Below are 23,205 nucleotides of genomic sequence, written 5' to 3'. Positions count from 1 at the left end.
TCTTACCTCTATTCATATTCTTCATCTTCTCTCTCTGACTAACTCTACTGCCTCCCTCTCATAAGGATCCTAATGATTACATTGGGTTTACCAGTATAATTTGCATAAATCTCCTCAACTCAAGATAGTTAACTTAATCACATCTGCAAAGTCCCTTTTACCATAAAAGGTAAAATATTCACTATCCAAAGATTAGGATGTTGAGATATTTGGGGGGACCATTATTTAGCCTACTATACCTTCTCTTCAAATATGACCTGATCTCAAATTAGAATTTGTTCCTCTTTCTCTGGATTTCAGAATCGTGATTATATATTTCCAATATGAGAATTTTTAGAATGACTTCGAAATTTGGGGTAATCTTTCTACCTTTACTGTTATTTTCTTGGTGACAAAATTGTGCATTTCATCTATGCAGTCAAACAGGCCTGAATCTGGACCCAGATCTCCACCGATAGTGGAGCCAGATACCTGGTCCAGATCTCAGCTTTACCACCTATCAGTGAGAAGCAGCCCAAATTTTTCAGTTTCCTCAACTGTAACATGTATGTAATTATAGTATTTACTACAAAGATTTATTGTATTAATGAATATATGGAAATGGCTTAGAACAGTGATAAGCACATACTATTCACTCAAAACTGTTAGTTATTATTACTTTCCACTTGTGAGATTATTGTAGAATTAAAGAGACAGTAAATAAAGCTACAGCACAATGCCTGGAACATAGAAAATTATCCCTATGTTCTAGTTTTTTATTTATCATCATAACCTATATTAAACACAACAGGTTAAAGTCAAATAGAGTGAAGAAAATACTGTTTCAAAGGTAGGACTTTAGTGAAATGCACTCAACTTTATGCTAATAATCTGATGTTTCAGGCTTTCTTATTCTCAGACTTAGTATGGTTATAGGGTTAAAAGATATGAAAGGCCAATAATGTTGCAAGGGATATATTTTATTAGTTTCATTAATGAAATTTTAATAGCAATAAATTCAGGCTTTTAAATGTTACAAAGTATTTTCAAATATCTCATGGGGCCTTGATGTGAGCTTCAGGAAGTATCTAGCAACCTAATGGCTATTTGATTAGACTTCTCAGACTATTATTATCCTTGTCACATAATAGTGCTTTAGTCCTTATATCATAGGATCTTCAAGTATTATTCATTTGTTTCCAAAGCAAATTGAGCTATTCCACTCAAATGATTACAATAAATAGAATAGAAACTTGTGGAATCATCTTCCTCTCTCGTAAATGAAGTAACAGCAAAATAGCGCAGCATCTCAGCTGTTCCAGGTTCCTCAAATAAGTTTTACTTTTGCAAAACGAACCTCTAACTTCCTATATTCTCTGTTCTGCATTATAAGCAACATGACCAGCAGCCACGTTTGTTGTAATTTTTTAAATATGTGGAAAAAAAGCAAGATATCAACCATGTATTACCTTAACCAAGATGCCAAATTATCTAACTTGTTTCTCCAGGCAAGCAGCCCAACAACAGGGACAGCTCCCAGAAGCCAGTCAAGGTTGTCTGTCTGTCCATCCACTCAAGACATCTGCAGGTAAGTGCTGAACAAATTATCTTAATCTATATTCTTTGGATCAATATTCGTATTCTTGTTTTTTGTTCTGAGAATGTGTGTCTCTTGCTTCTGCTTTACATGGTCCATAGACAATTTATACTGGCTATTTTTTTTTTCATTGAGTTCATTTTCTTCAATTGATCTTTATTTATCTACTTCTGGTCCATGCTGTCATTTTCATCATTCTTTCTCTCTGTTTTTCCATGGCTTTCCCCTCCATTCCCATTTCCCATCCTTTGCCTGCCGCTCTGTCTAGATCTGCCATCTTGCATGACATGTCAGAAGAGTCATTTGAGTATTGCACCCCTGTCATGGTGCTGAGCCCTGCTAGGAAGGAGTCTGGTAAGAAATCAGTAAAACAAAGACCTAGGAGGAGGAGAAAGGCCTCTGAGAGATATGAGCATGCTGCAGAAGAACAAATAAGAGGGAGAAAAAATGACTTTCACCTTCAAATCTCAAGCCCCAGGTGGAGGGAGCTTTACACAGATTCTTCAGATTCATCTTCCACAGATGAGAGTCATTGGATTCAGGCAAAAAGAAGAGCCCAGGTTAAATTCAGATTGTCAAGAAGAAGGAGGAGAAATAATAATAAGCTGTGTGAAAACTTAGCTGGGTCTAACGGAATTGAGCTCGTTAATCTGGGATCCAAAGGTAAAGAGCAACAAGAGCTGATTGAATGTGAGAGTTGCTCTTTAAATCTCCACAGAGGAAAACGTACAAGGTACCAAGAATGCAACACTTCTCTGACTCAAGGATCCTCTCAAATTAAGAGATCCTCAAGGAATCATGAGAAGAGCAAAGGTGGATATCACCACAGAGATCCTCAGCTCTTGCAAAGTCTTAGGAAAAATGAAATAATAAAGAAGAAATTTTCAGAAACAGATTCCAGCACTGAAATACTGGGAGTTCCAGAAGGCAGCAAGGACATGAATGATGCAGGGCTCCAGGTGAATAACCCTGTTCAGAAGCCTCCTGCCACCTATGACGATGGGTCTGATAATTTAGAAGTATGCAGGTCAGTCACTGTAGAGAAAGGCTTGATGTCATCCAAATATAGTTCTTTTTGCAGTGAGTTAGGTGCGTGTTTGACACCTACCCTCAAAACTTAACATTTACTTACACTGTTCTTTTTCTGATTGGATATAAAAAGAGAAAAGGTGGGTATGAAAAGAATAATGCAGATGTAAACATGGGTTTGAAAGCTGTTACCAAGTACAATTAGATATCCCCTTCCTTTAAACTGAGTAATGATTTATCCTGGTAAAGGGGCTGACTCAGTTGAGTCTTGCACTCATTCTAGTTATGACAGTAATAGTGGGTGAAATAAGAGTGAGACTGTGTGAAATGTTAGACTTTTCAATGCAAATTTGGTGAACTGCTGGCATCCTGACAGAAAGATATTCAAGGCTTGAGTTCTTTAAGGTCAGATTTTTGTATCAGAAAATAATCTTCTCTGCAGTTGGCTTTAATTTGTTCTCCAATTGTTTAACTCAGCAGGGTAATTGAAGACTCAAAGGACACAGAAACAGGTCAGGGACATATCAGTGGGGTTGCAAGAGCCTGTAGGGAAGGGGACCACATTAACTTTACTGATAAACATATACCGAAAGGTTTCAACATGTGGATATTTTTTAGCTGTGAGGCAGCTTTCTTGCTCTTTTTAACCCAACAGCATACATTTTCAAAATAACCTTACGTAAAAAGAATTATAGGAATATCCATGCTAGTGTGCATAAATGAGACAATTTCAAACAAAAAATATATTTTTACATTTTCATGTTATACCTAATCATTTAAGCTGTTTAGATTCTGTATGAGAGCAGATGAAGATTTTCACTGCGCAATACTTGTTATGTTTTGCTTTGCTTTTATAAAAGCAGAAGTTACTTCATAAAATATGTATGCATGTTCATGTGAATTATGTGACCCAGAGAAGGCTGCTCATGTCAATTCAGGGCAGGAGTGAGAAGAATTAAACTCTACATGTGAATAATATAAGAATGGTTTGTTTCTCTGAAAGTTGTATAGGATAGTCATTCATAAAATCCTCATTCATTTATGTATTCAAGCATCTATTACACATTGAGCTTTATTCTAGATGTTGAAAATATTATAGTGAATAAGATTTGTATAGTCTCTAACGTCTTACACCTTATAATTTAATATGGAACAGAGACCCAAAACAAATTAATTTACAGTTGATATATAATTATAATTATGATAAGAACTATGAAAGCACATAGCAAGGAACCTTAACCTATTGTGGGAGATGAGACAAAAACTCTCTAAGTAAGTGACAAGCAGGCTAAGGCTCAAAGGATGACAGGAATTGATCAGGAAAGAAGCAGGGAAGACCATCCAGGCAGAGGCTGCCACTAGCAGGAAGCAAGAGGAGAGAAGGAGCTTGGCAATTCAGGGAACATAAAGCTTGCCATTGCCGCTAGGTTGTGGTGAATAGGGGGATGGGTGGTAGAGAGAAGGATGGAGAAGTGGAGAGGGCTCAACTGTACAGGGCCATGTGAAACATGCTAAAGGACTTATAAGGGATTTACAAAGAAACTGTCACCGTGTAATTTACCTATAAATGTAAATTTCTTATACTCTTTTAATTATGATTTATATGTATGTTTGCTGAAAAGTTAGGGGATGGACTAAACCACTCTTTCTAGTCTGAATGGAGAATTTCCCACTTCAAACATCTGTTGTCATTCCCTAAATCTAGCTTCCAACATAATCTAATGAAAGACAGTCAAAGAAGCCAGTTGTAGGCTTAATGGTAATTGGAAAGAAAAATAATGCTTGCAATTAAAGTCGTAGTGACTGGTTCTCCTAACTTAAAAACCCTACTCTGGAGAAACATTTTCAAAGACAGGATATTTAATTTAGACTTCTATTAATGAAAGTGAGATAGATGAGCCTATAAGTATTATTTCCTGCTAGAGATCACCATCAAAATATACCAACTAAGCAAATGCTACAGGCAGCATATTATACTAGATGCTGAGGATAAAAAGTAGCAAAAGACCTGATTCTTCCCTTAAGTGGCTTATGATCTAAATGGCAGAGATTGAACACATACTCGAAAAAAAAAAGCGTATAAGATAGTATGGGATGAATGTAAGAAGAGGAATACCGCAGGATTTGAAGAAAGATTTGCTGAGATCTGGGATGAGCTAGAAAACCCCTAAAGAAGAGGGACTGGGGCTGAGAAAAATAGAATTTATGTTAGAACTCAAGGCAGGGGAAATGCCATTAGCACAACAGGGATAGGATACTGGCACTTACATTTATGAATTTTACATGAACTTATATGACTAGGTTGGAAAGTTTGCATACATTTATAAAAAATAATTCTTTATAATAAGACATTTTGAAGAAAACTTACATATTCAGAGTTGTTTATTCTGTAAATCCATGTTTTCAAACTCCCTCAATGGATCTCTTGAGTTCCGAAGAGGCTGCCTCTAAAGCCGAGGCAGGTCAAGGGGATTGTGCTTCCCTCAGCCCATCTTCAGCCAGAATACCTTCATGATTATGTCTCTTACATAGTGGGGTTCTACATAATATTTCTTTAAGAATAAAAAGGGTTCCAGGGCAAAAAAAAAATATATATATATATATATATATATATACAGAAAGACTTTTCTAAATAAAATAGGCTTAATGAAGTCACATATACAGTGTAGTCACCAGTGTCTCTGATAAAGGAACCTAGATTTAGGAGATGGAAGTATCCTGTGTGTTGAGTAGAGTACTAGGACAATAATGGATAAGGAAAGGGAAGAACAAATGGCAAATTAGCATTCCACCAAGTGAATGAGGACAGTCTCAGAGTTTGGATTTGGTGAGAGCCTAAGATAGAGGAGTCAAGAATGACTCCAAATCTTGGAACTTGGGACAACAGCAAATGTTGATGTTAATGAACAGAGGCAGAAGACAGAGGCAAGTTGATTTAGGAAAGACATAGTGAGTTCAATTACAGGCAAGCTATTTGTGGTTACAATGACATTCCAGGATCAGCTGTCCAGCAGACAATATGAGACATGTTATTGAACTGCAGAAGAGCAGTCACAGTTGGGCATGTATAATTTTTCAATTATTAGTGAACTATACACAGTCTGACACTAAACAATGGCATGTGTGCATTTTTTAACACGATGTATTAGCACAAGGTACTAAAGATATTAAACATTGAAAATCTATTCAAGGTCAGGAAGGACATAGAGATTTCGGAATTATTCTCAAGGAGGTAGCAGTGATGCCTGGAAAGTGAATTAAATCACTACAAAAGATCTTGTGTAGGAGAAAAGATATATATGATCTCTAGAAATGGATACAGCCTGAGCACCATGGTCTTCTATGTAGGCAAAACAATGACCCCTGAGAAAAGCAGCAATTGCCTGTGAACTTGCCCTCTCAGACGTGCATAGCAGGAGCAGTCTCAGCCACAACCACAAAAAGAAAGAAGCTCCTAAGCCTTCTTCCTTTTCTGTTCCTGGCATCTGGTCCCCACATGCACACTCTATTCTGTTTGCCTCCGTCATCACAGCCTTTTTCAGAGAAAGTATCTCTATCAGCCCATTATACCTTAGTGGGAATTTAACTCATCATACTATTATACCCACAGTTATTTCCACGGTGCAGTGGAAAAGTATTTGCTTTTTTAAAAAAGGAATCGCATTTAATTAAAAGGCAAACAAACATGAATCAGATCATGTTAGCCCATGACTGAAACTTTCATGGCCTGTAAATCGTCCTCGGTGGAAGGTGCAAAATCTTTAATATTTACAAGTCCCTGTTGATCGCTCTATCAGATCTGCCTCTCTAGCTCCACCACCCATCATTAACTATGACCTTTTCATGCTGGTCTCTTTCCAATTCCCTGAAAGTGTTCAGACCTACCCCTTTCAAGACCTAGAATGGCTTTACCTTACCTCCCCGGCTCTTCTCCAGACGACTTCCTATTCTTTCTCAGTTTAAATGCCATTTCTTTAGGAACAGCTTCCTGACCTCCTAACCAACACTCAGGTCCCCTGGCAGTCACTTCCATAGCATAACTTTTAATTGCTAAAATATAGGCGTTATTATGATTAACTGTGTCAAATTTGTTCACTGCAAAATCCAAAGTACCTGGAACAATGCCTGGCAGATAGCACATTCTCAACACATAGTTTTTGAATGATAGCTTTAGTGAAAATGTACCTTTCTAAGGGAATAATTCTTAGGATGCAAAATCATAGCACTGTATGTTGGACTGCCTCACCTGCTGTAGAGCCAACATGGAAAGAATACTCTACACCAGCAGTTCTAAAACTTTAGTGAACGTCAGTGTCAACTGGAGGGCTTGTTAAAATGCAGATTCCTGGACCCATCCTTAGAATTTCTGATGCCCTTGCTCTGGGGTTAGGCTCATTAACTTGTATTTTTTAAAATGTTCCCAGGTGATTCTGAAGCTTCTGATGCAGGAACCACATTTTGAGAAACACTATTCTATGCTATAAATCGTTCCCATGCTTTAGATAGGAAGAGAAAGGAGAGAAAAGAATCTAAAGAATGTATTTGAAAAGCCAAATGTCTATAGTTTTTCATCATATTCCCTTGAATGCTGACACAAAGCATGACTAGATTACATTCCTGTTCTTCACATTGTTAGACCAATATAGCATGGGTTATGTCACCAAAACCATAGACTGGCAAAGTCCCACCTCTACCAGGAACTCAAATGTCATGGTTTGGTTATTGCTTCCCTTCAAATCCACTTCCTCATTTCAACTACTTCCATTTCGATCAGGGAGTCCACTAATTTCCTGGATTTTCCATTTTTGATCTTATTCCTTCCATATTGGATGTGTCCAGTCTCCAACAAAGTACTGTCATTTCTTCCTCCAGATATTGGTGTCTGATCTGTGATTTTTTCTCAATCGCAGTGTTCCATTCCAGTCCTTCTCTACCTTTTCCATCTCCACCACATCCACTTTTTAGCCTACTACCTGTTTTGTTAAGTACTTTTCTAATGGGATAAAATCAACAGAAATCAATTCAAATGAGCTTAAACAAGAAAGGGGTATGTTAACCACACAAACAGTAAAACAAAGTATACAGATGGCTTCAGGAACTCCAGAAACAATGTGGTTCTCTCACTCTCTCTCTCCTTCTCTGTGAGGAGTCATTTCCTCCAACTGCAGACAAACTTCCTATATATAGAAGAGGGAAGAGATAGTCTGGCCAGAAGTAGCTTCAGGCCTACATTTTATCAGCAGTAGCCTAACAGAAAAGAGAAATGTTCTTTTCAAGCACTTATACATGAAATCCCAGGGAAGGCATATAATTAGCCTGCCCTAGGTCACATACCCATCTTTGAGTCAACCACTGTCACCAGGAGCATAGGGTATTGTGCTTGGACCGAGTCCTTGAATGGGAAGGCTAGATTTAAAATGTAGCCATCGGCAACCCCTCCAAATCTTATGAATTGGGAAAAGGAAATTTCAACAGCAAAAAGAACTGCAGTAGTACCAGAAGAAGTGAAAAAAGAATTCTGAGCAAGAAAAATAAATGAAACAAAACAGTAATGCTCAACTACACCACTACCGAATGTAGTTCTTCCCCTCTTAAATGTCTCACTCCTCATCTCCAAATGCTCATATTTAGGCATGCTTCAATATGCACTTCATCTTTATCCTCCTTTATGAAGGAGGATAAAAGGTTTTCTAAGGTTTTCTAAGCTAGTCTGGTTCCACAGTGATCTTTTGTCTTTTGGAAATCTCATAATTCTTCTAGTCAGTATCATATATTCTCTACTTTCATGTGTGTTAGCTCTCTTTTCCCTAACAGAATAAGTTCCTTGAACATAGGAGTCCTGCCTTACATCTGTTTTGTGCCCTCCACAACACGCAGAACAATTCAGGCAGTGCTCAAACAGACCTTTTGGGACAGCTTCCTAATCAGTGAATGCTAAGAGAGGAGACTTGCAGAAACCATGGAGACAATACTGGGAATTCGGTGTTACAGGGTGAAACAAGTAAGGAACATGGAATTCCACTAATGGTTTCTTTAAAAGAGGAAGAGCCCAAAGATAAGTGATAACTCCTGGTAATGTTCTAGCTCCAGCTTGGGTTGGATGGTGAGTTTGAGGATATACTTTGTACCATTATGCTATAGCTTTCATATATGTTATGCATATTCTCATTTTTTAAATTATACTTCAAGTTCTGGGATGCATGTGCAGAACGTGCAGGTTTGTTACATAGGTATAAATGTGCCATGGTGGTTTGCTGCACCCATCAACCCATCATCTACATTAGGTATTTCTCCTAATGCCATCCCTCCCCTAGCCCCCCAACCCACAACAGGCCCCAGTGTGTGATGTTCCCCTCCCTGTGTCCATGTGTTCTAATTGTTCAACTCCCACTTATGAGTGAGAACATGTGGCGTTTGGTTTTCTGTTCCTGTGTTAGTTTGCTGAGAATGATGGTTTCCAGCTTCATCCATGTCCCTGCTAAGGACATGAACTCATCCTTTTTTATGGCTGCATAATATTTCATGGTGTATATGTGCCACATTTTCCTTATCCAGTCTCTCATTGATGGGCATTTGGGTTGGTTCCAAGTCTTTGCTATTGTGAACAGTGCTGCAATAAACATACATGTGCATGTGTCTTGATAGTAGAATGATTTATAATCCTTTGGGTATATACCCAGTAATGGGATTGCTGGGTCAAATGGTATTTCTGGTTCTAAATCCTTGAGGAATCTCCACACTGTCTTCCACAATGGTTAAACTAATTTACACTCCCACCAACAGTGTAAAAGCGTTCCTATTTCTCCACATCCTCTCCAGCATCTGGTGTTTCCTGACTTTTTAATAATTGCCATTCTAACTGGTGTGAGATGGTATCTCATTGTGGTTTTGATTTGCATTTCTCTAATGACCAGTGATTATGAGCTTTTTTTCGTATGTTTGTTGGCTGCATAAATGTCTTCTTTTGAGAAGTGTCTGTTTATATCCTTCGCCCACTTTTTGATGGGATTGTTTGTTTTTTCTTGTAAATTTGCTTAAGTTCTTTGTAGATTCTGGTTATTAGCTCATTTTTTAATTAAGAAATTGTGCCTAAAGCAAACTCTTCTAGCTCTGTCATCATATCTGTGTATTCATTTATTTATACATTTGTATAGCAAATGACTAGTTATTTTTGAACTTGTTCTGTGCCAAGACAATGTCTTAGAAGCTGAAAATAGACAGTAATGGTGTCATCTTTTGTGAACTTAGATTTCAGTTGCTAAGACAAGTAATTAAACAGGCCTAAAAAAAAAATCTGTGAATGAAGCTAAAGGAACAACTTGCATCTAGTAGAGCATTTCTCTGAGGAAGTAATAACTAGGGAGAAATCCAAATGAGAAGTAAGAGTAAGCTAAGCAAAGAAAAGGGGTAAGCTGTTCCAGGAAAATGATATGGCATGTCTGAACACCCAGAGATGAGTGAGATATGGTATACAAGGATTTCAATGTAGCCTAGTAGAGAGCCAGGGAGCAGAGGTGGGGGAATCCAATCATGGAGTTCCTTTTCAACCATAGTTAGGAATTTGGACTTTGTTCTAACAACAAAAAGAAAGTTTCTGCAGGCCTTTTAAGCAAAAGGATGACACTGTCAGACTTGTGTTTTGGAAAATCACTTAGGCTGCTGTTGGAAAATAGATTGGTGGAGACAAGACCAAAGACAAAGGAAATCAATTAGAAAGCCATGGCTGTGTCCCAAGGAAGAGGGGACAGTAGCTATGAGAATAAAAAGAGGTGGATGAATTTTTAAAAATGTTTGAAACTAAATCAAGCAAGAATTGGTCACAAATTACAGATATATAATCGGCTCTCAGGTTTCTGATTTAGAACACTGGGTAGGTAACCACACCATTTGCTATCAAGAGCAAAACATTGTTTGAGAGAGAGATTTAAAAAGGGAGGATGAGTTCAGTTTGGGATGTGGTAGTTTGAGGCGCAAGACAAATATCCAAAGAGAGATATTTGGGAGGGAGATATAGGCAAGGTCTAGAGATTAGAGGAGAGATCTTGATTTAGATGAAGATGAGGAAGTCTTGAGTAGCTAGGTGGTGATTGTCAAGATCCCCCATGGGAATTCTGTAAACTGTGATGCGGTCTTGAAGAACCCTGTGACTGGCAAAGTTTAATATTCCCTCGGTGGGGGAAAGAAGCCAATGCAGGGAAGGAACAAAACAGCCAAAAAGGCAGACAGAAACTGAGGAGTCTGTAAAGAAAAGAGAGAGTATAAAAAGTGGAGAGAGAGGTAAATTCAGAGGCCTTTTTAGTTTTTGTTTTTAGTTTAAGGGACCCTTGAGTCAAACAGAGAGCCGTTGAAGATTTGGAAAATTGAGAGGCTCAGTTCTTTATTAAATTCCCACAGAGAAGGTAGGAAGGTATAGGACCTAAAGTGGAAAGATTGGCCATGGAAGGGAAAATAGGTATGACTTTTTTTGCAATAGAAGTAAAAGAGAAAAATTATAAATGTGGATATGTGCAGGTCTATAGATCTTAAAAGTTTCCATTTGATGGCATTCTAAGGTCATCTGTTCAGAGTAAGGGAGTTGGTTGCAAGATCAAACATCCGGTGAAGTTTCAAATAAACAACAAAGAATTTTTCATTGGGATGTACTCATGCTAAAGAAGTACTCATTGTTTATATGAAATTCAAATTTAACTAGGCTGGACATCCTGTATGTTTTTGCGAAGTCCAGCAATGCTAAACATAGTAAGATAGATAAGCACTGGTGAAAGCCCTGTCGAGGTTGGTAACTAAGGGTTTATGGAAGCCAGAGACTGCAGGAAGTGTAATTTACCTCTGCAATACGTCATTCAAATGCAGATACGACCAAGCAAGGCAGCTGAATGTGAATCTAGGGGAGTGGTATCATAAAACATTTAGATTTTCTGTTTCCCCAGTTTCGTATGTGTATCTTCAGATGAACCTGAAATTTAATAACTAAGAAAAATGTGCATTACAAATAAGATTTTTGAGTAAAATTATATTTTAATGAGTAGCTTTGCTCTCAACATTTATTTAGAGAAAAAAAAATTACACTTCCCTTTACCTTCATCTTTCAGACAATTTAGTCATTGGGAAGCCTGAGTTTTTAGAGTCACCCATCGTCTAGGTCACTTTCCCATTGGCTCTCTGCAAACCTTTGGAACAGTAGCACACTTTATCATCTATCACATCCTTGAACATAGTATTTCCTGGGGCAGCCTCATTCTTTTCAGAGTCTCTAATTGTGAGAAAGTTCTTTGTCACATTTAATGTCCAATATTTAATCAGTCAGACTCATATTTTCTACCTGTTGGTCCTAGATTTACATTCACTCAGTAATAGATTTTTTTCCAGCTTTTGTTATTCTGTTACTTCTCCCTATTATTTTTTCTGTACAAAAATGAGACTGACATTCTATTGTCAAAGTCTGTTCTACAGGTAAAAGATAAACTGTTCAGTCTTCAATATTTAGGTGAGAAAGGTTACACTAAGCAACCTAATGAAGCATTCATTTCTAAGAGGTAACAGACTCTTAAGAAAAGTTCAGATTTATTCTCTTATGTTTTTGCCTTTGTTTTGCCAAGTCTTGTCAGAACAAAGACCAACCATTCTCCTGTTGATTTTAATAAAATCTGAGTTGGTAGGAAATATAGGTGTGAACTTTGTTGATAACCTGCCAAAGCTGAGTTATTTGGGACTACTCGACATAGAGTCAGGAGGTCTTGCTTCCAACTTTACTCTCTACTTGGAGTGGTCAGACTTGAAAGAGGTAAAATGGCTCTCTATTTATAGGATCATAAAATGAGAAAAATGATATGTGCTTTGCACATAATTCAGTGTTTTCAAACTAATTTATTTCCTTGATATGAATAATTTTAATCGCTGCAGTTGTCAGTAAATATTCAGATATACCCTATGGTACTGTGCTTTACAGAGTAAGCATTTCTCCAACAAAGAGAAGAAAAATGTTTATAACACCACATTGTATATTATAAATGTTTAGTATTATTTTATACAGCATTTTAGCTCAGTAATTTGTATTTTGAATGGATAAAAATGAATTACGACACTGTCACACACAAACAACTTATAAAAAATAACTTGAAAAAATTGTAGAAATGGCATTTTATCTTTTCTTTATATATTTTAAAGATATGCCTTGTTCTTAGCAGCTTTTTTTTTCTGATTGTTTTCAGTTTGGGAGATAATCTTTCCAGGGATGAAATGACAGTATTATCAATAATACTGATTATCTTGACTGGCAAATTATCTTACATGACCAAAACCAAATGGATTGATCAATTAGTTTCTAATTTAGCTAAACAGTCACTCCAATTTTTAGAAATAGCATGTATTCTGAAGGCCAATGATTTAACAATTTGTGCCTTTAGATAGAAACAAAGAAAAATAGACATTTCCTTGCTTAAAAAAAATTAGATTTGAATATCAACCAGGAATTTTCTAATCTCAGAAAATTTCAAGCAAAAATAGGTAGAAGTATGATGCTCATTCAGACATGGGTCAATATTTACATGTTATGAGGCTATAGTGTGCTACATTTATCTTTTCCTTGGTAATTTCTAGTTTGTTGAATATCTAATCATATAGAAGTGCAAAATATTGAAGAGGAAGGATTATGAATTAGATAGAGTTTATCTACTTCTTAATTTAAGAACAATGTGTGTCCAGAATTGCAGTTATACTGAACTATGTGCTTTCTTTAATGAATTTATATGTTTAGCAATATGAAATTCCTCCCGTCTTAAAAAAAAAAAAAAAAGCAACACTTTCTCTCTTTTCTCACACATACAATTCATTTTTAAAACTATTGTGTGTGCATTAAATTTAGATTCCCTATATGTTTATACAAACAGAAAATAAACATTGTGTGTATAAACATGAATACTGGGTACAGTGTTTGTTGCTACCAAATAAGGATATATAGCTGAGAATTTATATATAGCTTGAAGATTTTCTCCATTTCTAATTACCACAGTTAGGTTCTCATCTTCCCTATAACCATTGCAGAGTAGTTGTATATTTATTTCAAATCTTCTGCAGTTGATATTTAAATGGGTAAATTTAAATACCAGTATCTAATTTGGTTCAGAAATTAAAATGCCCCTGCAGCAACTTCAACGAGTTGTCTTTTGCTCTTAGCACTCCGACAGCCCTAAACACAGCACAGTATCCTCCTTCCCACCTCCGTCAGATACAAGGACTCTAGGAGCGTATTAGTTCTCCTTCATTCACTTCCAGGTTTATGCAGAACTGAAGATGCCATAATTCACAAGTGTCTGTGTTTGGGGATGGATTTTAGTATCGACATTAAACTGAAAACTTCCTTCTTTCCCTGAAGGTTACCCAACAAGTGCTAATCAAAACCTCTCATGTTCTGCCTGATTTTTACCAGCTTGTTCTTATCTGGACCCTCTGAGGCCCACTTTCACCATTCTGATGTCTTTATTTTAGAAACTCTTTTATCTAAATTAGATCATGACTCTCTGGGGCTGTAACCAAATTAAAATGTTTTGCCACACAGTAAGAGGGTCACAATGGAGGAAAAAAAGGAATGAGGAAGAAGTAATCATAACCAGAATGAAATGGAAGCCGTATATACTGTCAAAATGCCCCACACATCAGAGGACTCCTTGTTCCAATCAGCATTCCACAGTCTCAAAACTCCACCAGTTAGAGCTAGAAAAGCCCTGAGACATTGTCTCCCCAAGTGGTTCTCAACCTAGGCTGCATGTTACACTCACCTGGGAAAATTTTATGTTTTTATTGCTGCCAGGATTCCATCCAGATTGCTTGGAAGTGGCGCTTCAGCGTGGGTACATTTTTAGAAGCGTGCCAGATAATTTTAATGAGCAACCAAAAGCTGAGAACCACTGATTTTTAGCCTAATCTGAGGTGAACAAATTGATGCCCAGAAGATATATGTGTGTGTGTGTGTGTGTGTGTGTGTATAAAATATGTATGTATAAATTTATATATGTGTGTATATAAATAGATATATGTGTGTGTGTATAAATACAGCAAAAATATGTATGGAACAGGGGGTCTACTTGAGTGTATCTCTTATAATTCAGACACGCCAGAAAAGAAGCCTGGGAGCTAGCAACTGGTACAAATTTATTTTCCTTCAGCTCCTGAAGCCATCTAAAATATAGGACATTGGTTCTCAAACTTGACACACTTGTTGTTGGAAATAGAAAATACAGTAGCTTTCAACAGCCTTCATCTTGCAATGACCTCAAATTTCTCATTGGTATGGAAAATTGCAATTCATTTGCAAATGACACTTTGCGGGGGAAGCCCTAAATCCATGGTTCTCTAAGTAGAGTCCCTGGACTAGTAGCATCAAAATCACCTTGGAAGTTTTTAAACATGCAAATTATGAGGCCCCAATCCAGACCTATTGAATCAGAAATGCTGGGAGTGGGACCTAGCCATCTAGGTTTTAACTGACCCTCCATGCGAGTCTGATGCATGGTAAAGTTTGGAAACCACTGAAGTAGAGAATACAGATAATAAAACAATCAATTGCAGTAGAGTGTGTTCACTGTGCATAGGGATAGGTATAGGGCTTTAGGGAAAAGGAACCTAACAAATCAGTGAAAGGACAGCAAAAACACAAAGCAAAATAAAGGAGGTGAGCATTTGTATTTGCTGAGCTTCTGTTAAAAAATTAAATATGCACGTACGTGTTTGCTTGTGTGTATATTGGGTGTGTGTGTATGTGTGTTTTGATCAAGGACAAACTGCATATATGTGTAGGCATAAGCTAATGTGTATGTTTTTGTCTTTGTTCTTAATTTTAAATGTTTAAAAAGTAAAATAAAACATATATATATATATAATTTTTTTGAGACAAGAGTCTCACTCTGTTGCCCAGGCTGGAGTGCAGTGGCGCAGTCTCGGCTCACTGCATCCTCCACCTCCTGGGTTCAAGTGATTCTCCCTGCCTCAGCCTCCCAAGTAGGCAGGATTACAGGCGCCCGCCACCACGCCCAGCTAATTTCTTGTATTTTTAGTAGAGACGGGGTTTCGTCATGTTGGCCAGGCTGGTCTTGAACTCCTGACCTTAGGCGATCCGCCTGCCTTGGCCTCCCAAAGTGCTGGGATTACAGGCATGAGTCACCACGCCCAGCCAAAAATTTTTTAAATAGAAAAAGCTTATAAAATAAGAATAGAAAGAAAGTAAATCTTTTAAACAGCTAAACAATTTATTTCTGTTTTAAGCTGTTATGACAAAAGAGTCAAAAAGTTTAAAAACATTAAAAAGTTTATAAAATAAAAGTTAAACTAAGCTAAGGTGAACTTATTACTGAAAGAAGAAAAATATTTTTTATAAATTGAGTGTATCCAAGTGTACAGTATTTATAAAGTCTAGAGTAGTGTATAGTAAGGTCCTAGGCCTTCACATTCACTCACCCATCATTCACTGACTCATCCAGAACAACTTCCAGTTCTGTAAGCTCCATTCATGGTAAGTGCACTATACAGGTGTACTGCTTTTTACACATATCATTACTGTACCTTTTCTATGTTTAGTTGCTCAAATACTTATCGTTGTGTTACAACTGTCCACAGTATTCAGTACAGTAACATGTTGTACAGGTTTGTAGCTTGGGACCAACAGGCTGTACCATACAGACTAGGTGTGGAGTAGGCTACACCATCAGGTTTGTGTATGTTCACTCTGTGATGTTCACACAATAATGGAATTTCTAACGAGGCATTTCTCAGAACATATCCCTGTCATTAAGGGACGCATGGCGTGACTGTACTTCATAATGAAAAATTTTGACCAAGAAGGATAAAGGTCAAAAGGTGATGAAAGGACAAGGAGACAAAATGAAGGACAGGCATTGCAAAAGGCTCAGCAGACAGTGATGAGTGTTGAGAAAAGTCAAACAAACCTACAAATGCAGGGATTTGAAAATGCAAATGGTGCGGTTGAAGATACCCCGTTTCAATGGCAGATGACAGGGTAAAGTAGTTTTATCTTCTGGGAAAGTGCAGCAGAATCTCACATACCTAAATAGAATGTCTAAATACACACACTTGCATAGAGTATAGATGTATACCATAGCTGACATGAAATATGTTTTATATACTTAAAATTCAGATAATACAATATATTCCTAGAATATCGGTGTATCTGAAGGAGGAGGGGAGCAGACAATACTTTTCTGTCCTTGCAATGACTAAGTATATTGGGATATAAAATTAATCATAGGGTTGGGACCTGCAAGTTTATATTTCTGTAAAAATATAAATGGCAGTATGTAGAAGTCTTTTGGTTACTATGGAAACAAAATGCTACAAAAGTTGCTCCTGAAGCTGGACAGGAAGGGAACTAGACACAACTCAGTATCTACTGATAACTCATGGCATGTTTCCAAATTGTTCAGACATATAAATCTATCAAATTTATTCATGAATCTATTAATTAACTAACGAATGAGAAAAAAATGAAGTAGAATTAGAAAAATATAATCTTTGTATTTTAATATTTTTATTAATTATTACAATAGTTTGTAGTTACTAGAAATAAAATTTAAAAATAGAGAAAACTAACATTTTAATATAAACTTAATTGAATAATCACTATTTAGATTTTGATGTTTCCTTGTAAACTTTTCCATGAATATAATTTTTAAGTTAAGATTTTACTGTGTTTTAAGTTATATCTCTCATGACAGAGTTTAAACTTCATACACAGCTTTTGGAGAATGAAAGATATCAGAAAAAAGTCTTAGTGATTTTGCCTAACTAGAAATTCCATTCTGTCAGCATTCTGAATAAATAAGCTTTTGTAATTTTATATTTGTAAGGCATTTTCATTTGGTTCCAGAAAATTATATTTTGTCCTATTTGAGAGGTAAATAATTGGGAAAGGGCCAGGCGTGGTGGCTCATGCCTCTAATACCGGCACTTTGGAAGGCCGAGGTGGGCAGATCACCTGAGGTCAGGAGTTTGAGAGCAGCCTGGCCAACATGGCGAAACCGCGTCTCTACAAAAAAAATACAAAAATTAGCCGGGCATGGTGGTACATGCCTGTAATCCCAGCCACTCTGGAAACTGAGGCAGGGGAATCCTTTGAACCCAGGAGGCAGAGATTGCAGCGAGCTGAGATTGCACCACTGCACTCCAGCCTAGGCGACAGAGCAAGACTCCGTCTCAAATAATAATAATAATAATAATTGGGGTAATTAAATGATGTAAGAATCATTCTGGATTCCCTGCACACTGGGAAAATGTAAATTAGAAAGAGGAAGGAACCGCATTTTATTAGACTGGTGCAAAAGTAATGGCAAAACTGCAATTCTTTTTGCAGCAACCTAACAAATTATATATTTGTAATTTTACTGCTATTTTGAAAAATACCTTTTAAATATGATTGTTCATTGAACTATCTCAAACCCAACAGAGTAGCAGCTCTGAGAAAGTTTGGACTACTTCCTTATCCTTTTCAAGACTACTGTCTCCATACTGAGTAACTAAGTCACAAATCAAATTATAAGCATTATTGTTTTCAAGTGGTAATTGTGGGGACAAACAAATGCTCAGAGGTCCTGTAAATAGATGATTCGATGATTCTTTTTTTTTTTTTTTTGAGACGGTCTCGCACTGTCGCCCAGGCTGGAGAGCAGTGGTACAATCTCGGCTCACTGTAACCTCCGCCTCCCAGGTTCAAGCGATTCTCCTGCCTCAGCCTCCTGAACAGCTGGGATTACAGGCACATGCCACCATGCCTGGCTAATTTTTGTATTTTTAGTAGAGACAGGGTTTCACAATGTTGGCCAGGCTGGTCTTAATCTCTTGACCTTGTGATCTACCTGCATCGGCCTCCCAAAGTGCTGAGACTGCAGGTGTGAGCCATCGGCGCCCAGCCGATAGATGACTCTTGAGCATCTATCCCCCAGGAGCTTAATTGAAAGCCTAAAGTCAGCTTGGTCATCCTTTGCTCTCTTCCTCCATAGCTCATTCCCTTTCCTTTTCCCAAATTGATGCCTAAATTCTACCAACTCTAAGTTTATAAAATATCTGTTCTCTTTTTCCATTTCATTCCCACACTATGACACTAGCTTTTGTTCTCATTGTTATTGACTTTGACTATTGCAATAGTCTCTCCCTGTTCTCCCTTTTCTTTCTAATCTAACATGCCAAATTAATCCTTCTAATAATCTTACTTTGTTTTTTTATGGGCAAATAGTTTATTTATCTTTATTGTGGTTAAAAAACACTTAGCAGGAGATTTACCTTTTTAATAAATTGAAGTGTGGAGTACAGTATTTACTGTTAACTATAGGCACAGTGTGGTACAGCAGATCTCTAGAACTAAATCATCATCTCACGTAATCAAAAATTACTCCCACTGAATAACAACTTCCCATTCTCCCCTCTCCCCAGCCTTTGGCAGCCACTATTCTACTCCCTGTTTCTTTGTGTTTGACTATTTTGTACATTTCATATAAGTGGTATTATGTGATATTTATCCTTCTGTGATTGGTTTATTTCATTTAGCATAATTTCCTCAAATTTCATCAATGAACAGCCAATCCTGTAGCAAATGGCAGTATTTCCTTCTTTATTTAAGGCTGAATATATTTCATTGTGTATATATACCACATTTTTTGGAGACAGGGTCTTACTATGCTGCCCAGGATGGAGTGCAGTGGCATGATCATAGCTCATTGCAACTACAATCTCTCAGGCTTAGGCAATCTCCCTGCCTCAGCCTCCCAAGTAGTTGGGACTACAGGCACATGCCACCACACTCTGCTAATTTTATTTTTTTTTAATTTTTAGTGAAGACAGGGTCTCACTGTGTTACCCAGTCTGGTCTCAAACTGAGCTCAAGCAATCCTCCCGCCTTGGCCTCCCAAAGCGCTGAGTTTACAGGCATGAGCCACTCGCCCAGCTTATACCATATTTTCTTTCTCTATTGATAAGTTGATGGACATTTAGGTTGTTTCTGTAGCTTCACTCTTGTCAATAATGCTGCAATGAACATGGGAGTTCAGGTACCTATCTGAGGTCCTGATTTCAATTCTTCTGGATACTTAGAAATGGGATTGCTCGCTCATATGGTATTTCTGTTTTTAATTCTTTGAAAAACCTCCACACTGTTTTCCATAGCAGCTGCACCATTTTTATTCCTAACAGTGTACAAGGGCTCCAACTTCTTCACATCCTCAGGAGCATTTATCTTGTTTGGGTTTGGGGGGGTGTGTGTGTTTGTTTTGATAATAGCCATTCTGATGGGTGTGAGGTGACATTTCACTGTGACTCTGATTTGCATTTCCCTGATGATTAGTGATTTTGAACACGTTTCTATATAGCCGTTGACCATTTGTATGTCTTCTTTAGAGAAATGTCTTTTCAGCTCCTTTGCCCATTTTTTAATGTAATCTTAATTTTTTATTTAAATTATGTAGTGGGCTCCTACTCAACTAAATACAATTAAAGTTAGTTTGTGTGTGTGTTTGTGTGTGTGTGTGTGTATGTTGGCATTGGCTGAGGGAAATACAAGGCTCTGTGTAATCTTTATTTTTCAGCATGATATCTCACTACTAAAATAATTGTATTATTAATTATATCATATAATAATAATGTGATATTATTGTATATACTAAATAAATATACTAAATATATACTAAATATTGTATTTAGTTGGAGTAAGAACTTTCATGCTCTTTTCATACTTGGCCACATAATGTTACCAAATTACCCGGTCAATCCTACTTCTAAGCATTGACTGAAAACCTCTTCTATGCCTAGTGTATTCTACCAACATCCTTCTCCATCTGCCATAATTCTACCCCAGCTTCAATTCCAATTCCCATGCCACATCTTCCATTAAACTTTCACCACCCTCCCCCAGCCCCCAATCTGAGATGATCTTTCTCTCCTTTGCATACAACAGCACTTGACATGGCACACATCCCATTTTAAATGTATCCTGTCTAATTTTGCAGTTGTCTGATGCATAAACTGTCAGCATAAACTTCTTAAAGAAAAAAGACTGAGACTAATTCATCTTTATATTTATCATAGGACCTTATAAAACCTTGCATATATACATATGCAACAAATTACTTGTTGACTGAATGAATGAATGAGTGAATAAATGAATAAAAGTTGATCATTCTTCACTCACTGTGGTTGGAACTGCTGTAAAACATCAGTATTTTGCACTTACTTGCCTTTGTAGAAGAATTCATATGCAAAGGCATATTTCTAATTCAATGCATTTTTGGTTATCTGTAAATAAAGTGCCTGCTTTGTCAATTATCCATGGCAACTTGAGACTTTCTTTGATGTAATGCTCAGCCAGATGAGATTAATGAGTAGACAAAATTGGAAGGAAGTCATGGTTGAGGATGAGCTTAGAAAAATTCAAACACTTAGCCATCACAAAAAAATGATCAGAAAATCAATTTGAATTAAGAATTTCTGCCACATGCAGAAAAGAAAAAGACTAAAAGGTTATAACTGCATAATTTTTCTGATAGCTGTTATTATGTATATACAAAAGCCTTCTCCTGTATCTGACCATATATATTTCTTTGATTATATCTACATATGAAAGCCAAATGAGTTTTTATTATCTGTCCCTTTGTTTTGCCTTTTTACTTCAATGTATGCAGCTAACAAAAATTTAGCCTAATAACTTTAAGCACATTTGCTTAGAAATATCTCTAGTTTAATTTTGTCAGTCTTACAAATATACCCAAAAAGATCACAAAGCTGATATAAAATGAATATTTATGACATATGCAAATGTAGAGAAAATCATAACCTTCGGATATTCGTTCAATATATATTGTCTATTTACTTATCTACAAGTCATCAAAATTGTAAGGTAGGATCTGGAAAGATAAATGGCACTGGGGAAACTCATTTCCTTTATGCAGAAATACATGGCCCTCTGAGCTAACCAATGAGTATAGAGAGGGCAGTAAAGCCATGGTTAACAGGGAAGGGATTATCCTAAAAGATGCAATCCAGCTTTTGATTTCTCCTGATTTGGAGGATTTGGACAGTCTGAGCTGATCTTAAGATTGCTAGATACACTGACTGGGACTCCTAGGGCTACACACGTCAATAGAGGGAATGGGGGAATCTTAATGTGTTTCAAGAGCCCATGGAGACCTCTCAGAAAGTCTTCAAAGAGGCTCCGGCCCACTGTGAGACTGAACCACTAGGCTAGATGAGAATAGAATCTCAGTGGGAATCCTCAGTCCCAAGCAGAATTTGAAGTCCTAGTATCAATGGCATCAAACCATCTCCAGAGGGGATGAGACACCCAAGAGAAGCAATTCCAATAGAGTCTTCCCAATCCATTGCAGAATTCAATGTCTATGAATTCAAATAAGACTTGGCCTCCTCTGCTTTCATTATTGACCAAGCAAGGTGATCATTATCTTCTTCTCTACTGTTTTCCATCAGTGTGATGTCGGGGGGGGGGAGGGGGGCCGGGAAACTGTGGCTGATTACTTGCGACTCTTGGATCAGCTCCAGGAATAGAGTTAGGAAAGCCAGGGACATTGCCATGTCATTGTCTTTGTTGCTGATCATTCCCTACAGCTCTGTGCAGATGGTCTGAGGTTTTGACCAAGTCAGTGGTGACAAATTAGGCCATGAAATTAAACTCAGGAAGTCATGCTATGTAGCAGCTTTTTTGAGTTGAAAATATTCCTTTGAGAAAACAAAACACTTTTAAAAAATCACATATGTATGAAGAACTGTCACTCACCTGCAGATGTAAAAAAAAGAGTACATATTCAGAATGACAAAACTTATGATTACAAAAATGGTATTATCTGTTGGTAAAATATTTTTATTCTTATGTCATAATTGTATTTTTAACTTGAGTTTTCAAGGTATTTTAAATCTCAGGATGAATGATGGCTTAGGATATTTATCTTCGTTTCTGTTAAGGAAACCTTAGAAATCTGGCTTATAATGCCTTTTTGTTTTAAGTCCAAAATTGCTTGCTGTCTCCATGTCAATAAGAGTAGCTGGAAACAGCTGTTAGCCTGAATGATATTAACTACTGTCCATCTTGTTCTCTATTTATGAAGTATGTTACTTCTCCTTTCCACTGCAGATCAGTTTGCTTGACTTCCTCTGCTGCTCAGATAGGGTATAAAATTGTTACACCTCAATTCAGTTCCTCAAATGCAAATTAAAGAGTTCATGGTATATAAAAGGATCACAATTTCTCACTTTCACTATAAGTGAATTTTCCCGAAATGTAAACAAAACACTGGTCATTGGTAACAACTTCTGAGAATTGCCATATGATCTGACTAAGCTGGCTTTTTTTGGTCTATGCTCTGTAAATGTTTAAATAAAAGCTTAATGAAAGCCAGTCCATTATGGTCTAGTGCTTTGCCATCTTTAGCCTGACTTCTTAACATTCTCATAACTTAAATTACTCTGAATATCAATACAAATCCACAAAAAGATCCTGCCCCCACAAAATTATTAAACCTGAATTTATTCAGCTCATAATTCCAGAACTTGTGTCAATGAAACAGTTAACAAACAGCAGAGACTGTATCTCT

The 23,205-nt window shown here is 37.0% G+C and overlaps 1 protein-coding gene across 6 annotated transcripts in view; it reads left to right on the top strand.

Moving 5' to 3' along the window:
• MARCHF1 (membrane associated ring-CH-type finger 1) overlaps positions 1–23,205 on the top strand; it is an 844,416-nt gene that overhangs the window by 759,533 nt on the left and 61,678 nt on the right. For 3 of the 6 annotated variants that reach the window (XM_063664256.1, XM_063664255.1, XM_063664257.1), the window contains 2 exons: positions 1,488–1,567; positions 1,845–2,603. In XM_063664256.1, coding sequence (XP_063520326.1) covers positions 1,488–1,567; positions 1,845–2,603 — 839 coding nt within the window. The remainder of the gene's footprint in view (positions 1–1,487; positions 1,568–1,844; positions 2,604–23,205) is intronic. The other 3 variants (XM_054485048.2, XM_063664258.1, XM_063664259.1) reach the window with 1 other exon arrangement.

Source organism: Pongo pygmaeus, chromosome 3 (genome assembly GCF_028885625.2).
Source record: "Pongo pygmaeus isolate AG05252 chromosome 3, NHGRI_mPonPyg2-v2.0_pri, whole genome shotgun sequence".
Taxonomy (NCBI): domain Eukaryota; kingdom Metazoa; phylum Chordata; class Mammalia; order Primates; family Hominidae; genus Pongo; species Pongo pygmaeus.
This window is presented reverse-complemented; position numbering and strand designations above follow the sequence as displayed.